The 2,445-nt window shown below is 38.6% G+C and overlaps 1 protein-coding gene across 1 annotated transcript in view; it reads right to left on the bottom strand.

The window, feature by feature from the left end:
* Positions 1–1,735, bottom strand: part of LOC306750655 (interleukin-8-like) — a 3,509-nt gene extending 1,774 nt beyond the window's left edge. Inside the window, exons 1-3 of the mRNA XM_079234118.1 lie at positions 1,599–1,735; positions 660–777; positions 315–387 (exon numbers count right to left, since the gene is read on the bottom strand). Coding sequence (XP_079090244.1) covers positions 315–387; positions 660–777; positions 1,599–1,668 — 261 coding nt within the window. The 5' untranslated portion in view covers positions 1,669–1,735. The remainder of the gene's footprint in view (positions 1–314; positions 388–659; positions 778–1,598) is intronic.
* Positions 1,736–2,445: the final 710 nt, after the last annotated feature.

Raw genomic sequence — 2,445 nt, 5'->3', positions numbered from 1 at the left:
CCTTGTTTATCTCACCTTGTTTACTCACCTTGTTTACTCACCTTGTTTATCTCACCTTGTTTACAATCACCTTGTTTACAATCACCTTGTTTATCTCACCTTGTTAATCTCACCTTGTTAATCTCACCTTGTTAATCTCATCTTGTTTATCTCACCTTGTTTACTCTCACCTTGTTTACTCTCATCTTGTTTACTCTCATCTTGTTTATCTCATCTTGTTTATCTCACCTTGTTTACTCTCACCTTGTTAATCTCACCTTGTTAATCTCATCTTGTTTACTCTCATCTTGTTTATCTCATCTTGTTTATCTCACCTCTTTCATCTTTTTTTTGAGCCAGGGCAGAGTTGGGTCGAGACAGTACTCCACACCGTTGGTCGTTGTGATTCTAGAAGCAGAGACAATAAAGGAATCAACACTTCTCGTTACATAAGGAAGTAGTGGAGGATGATTGGAGTTCATTTGGAGGAGGAGGCGCCCAGTTTCCCCTTTTTGATGTTGTTGTTGTTGTTGTGGCCAAATTAGACCAGGGCCCTTTTTCTCGTACGTGGTTCAACAAAGTCGACCAAATTTCCTATTATGTGTGTGTGTGTGTGTGTGTGTGTGTGTGTGTGTCTGTGTGTGTGTGTGTGTGTGTGTGTGTGTAGCTGCTGTACTCACATGAAGGCGTGGTATTTGCAGTGCTTTCGCTTTTCCTGTTCATGACACTCCTTGATATTCTTGATGAGGTATGGACGTTCTACTTTATCACAGCAGGGTATTATGTTATGTTGATCCACTGTACCAGAGAGAGAGAGAGAGAGAGAGAGACATTAACAAGAGGAGAGTAGGATCTTTGTAGTATATATATATATAAATGTGTGTATAAATGTACATATACATATATAAATGTGTATATAAACATGTATATAAATGTACATATATATATTAATGTGTATATTAATGTACATATAAATATATAAACGTGTGTATGAATGTACATATGAATATATAAACGTGTATATCAATGAAAGTACACACTGATATATACACATCTGGCCACGTGTTTCCTTTATTATAACAGCAACATTATTATAACAGCAGCATTATTATAACAGCAACATTATTATAACAGCAGCATTATTATAACAGCGCTTGTGTTTGCAGAGATAAACTCCTTTTAGTTTGGATATGCAGTTTATTTGCTATAAAAAACATCTCTAAAGCTGAGATGCACATAAAGATGAGACGATGAATCCAACAACAACAGAAGCCGCTGAAAATTGTTTAAAAATAGTTTTCGGACCTTGGACGATGACTTTTAAAGAATAAGTGTTCACCAAACGGACGTGTTTCCATTCATACGCTCTGACTGTTTGATTGAGGTTCTAATGAGACGACAAACTGCTGCTGAACGCTGTTAAATGAACACAGTCTGCTTCTTCATGTCAGTTTATTGAAACCCCTTCATAAAGAACTCAATAGTTTAACAAAATGATGGAATACTGAGCCACATATTTCCTGCATGGAGCACAGACCCATCATTACATTCATTACCATCGTCCTGACTGACTTCATTCTCTCTCTGAACTCAAAGCAAAGCGATCAAAGGATCTGTACCTTCTGATGCAGAGACGAGCATCACGGCGGCCACAGCCAGCAGACCCACCACGACCAGAGCCTTCCTCATCTTCAGCAACCGAGCCTGGATCTGTTCTGTCTCCAGCGTCTTGACCTCCACTTCCTAACTGCTGCTTAGTCAACGTGTAATGATCGAGGCTGAGCGCAATGTTTCCTGAGAGACTCGCACATGAGGAAGATAAAGTCTGTTCATCGTGCTGTGAGATCCAGAGATAAGAAGCTCCTCACAGGGAGGAAGGCTCTACTTCTTCTGCCGCAAACTAAAAACAGTTTTTTAGACTGTAGCTTGAATAAAGAAAGTAACACTTTAGTCGCACAACCTTTTAAAAACCTCCTATTTTTAGGCCCTTTCTCGAAAATGTCACCCCCAAACTAAAGGGGTGTATCTCTGCAACCACTAAGGCTGTTTGAATAATTGTGGTTATAATAAAAGGTACACATGTGAGATGTTGTTCAGATGTGTAAATATCAGTCTATATGTTTCTGGTTAAGAGTAAATGAAGATGACACACAGAACAAAATGAAAAGGTTTCATATATATATATATATATATATGCAATATAATATATTTTTTTCTGCTGTATATAAATATTACAATATATATATATTGTAACGACCCGATAATCCAAGGACCCAAAAGCACAACTCAGGAAGGCGGAGGTACGGAATACGATTCGTTTACTAAACAGGTCACTACAGGTTACACACAAGGAATGCTGGAGAGCTAGGTTCAAGAACACAAAACAATCTGGCAGGGGACAAGTGCAAGTGAGGGGACCTAAGTAGTGAAAGACTAATGAGGGGATGTGCAACAGGTGAGACAGGG

The sequence above is a fragment of the Taurulus bubalis genome (assembly GCF_910589615.1).
Source record: "Taurulus bubalis genome assembly, chromosome: 18".
NCBI lineage: Eukaryota > Metazoa > Chordata > Actinopteri > Perciformes > Cottidae > Taurulus > Taurulus bubalis.
The sequence above is the reverse complement of the archived record's forward strand: the minus strand, read 5'-3'. Positions and strand labels throughout refer to the sequence as shown.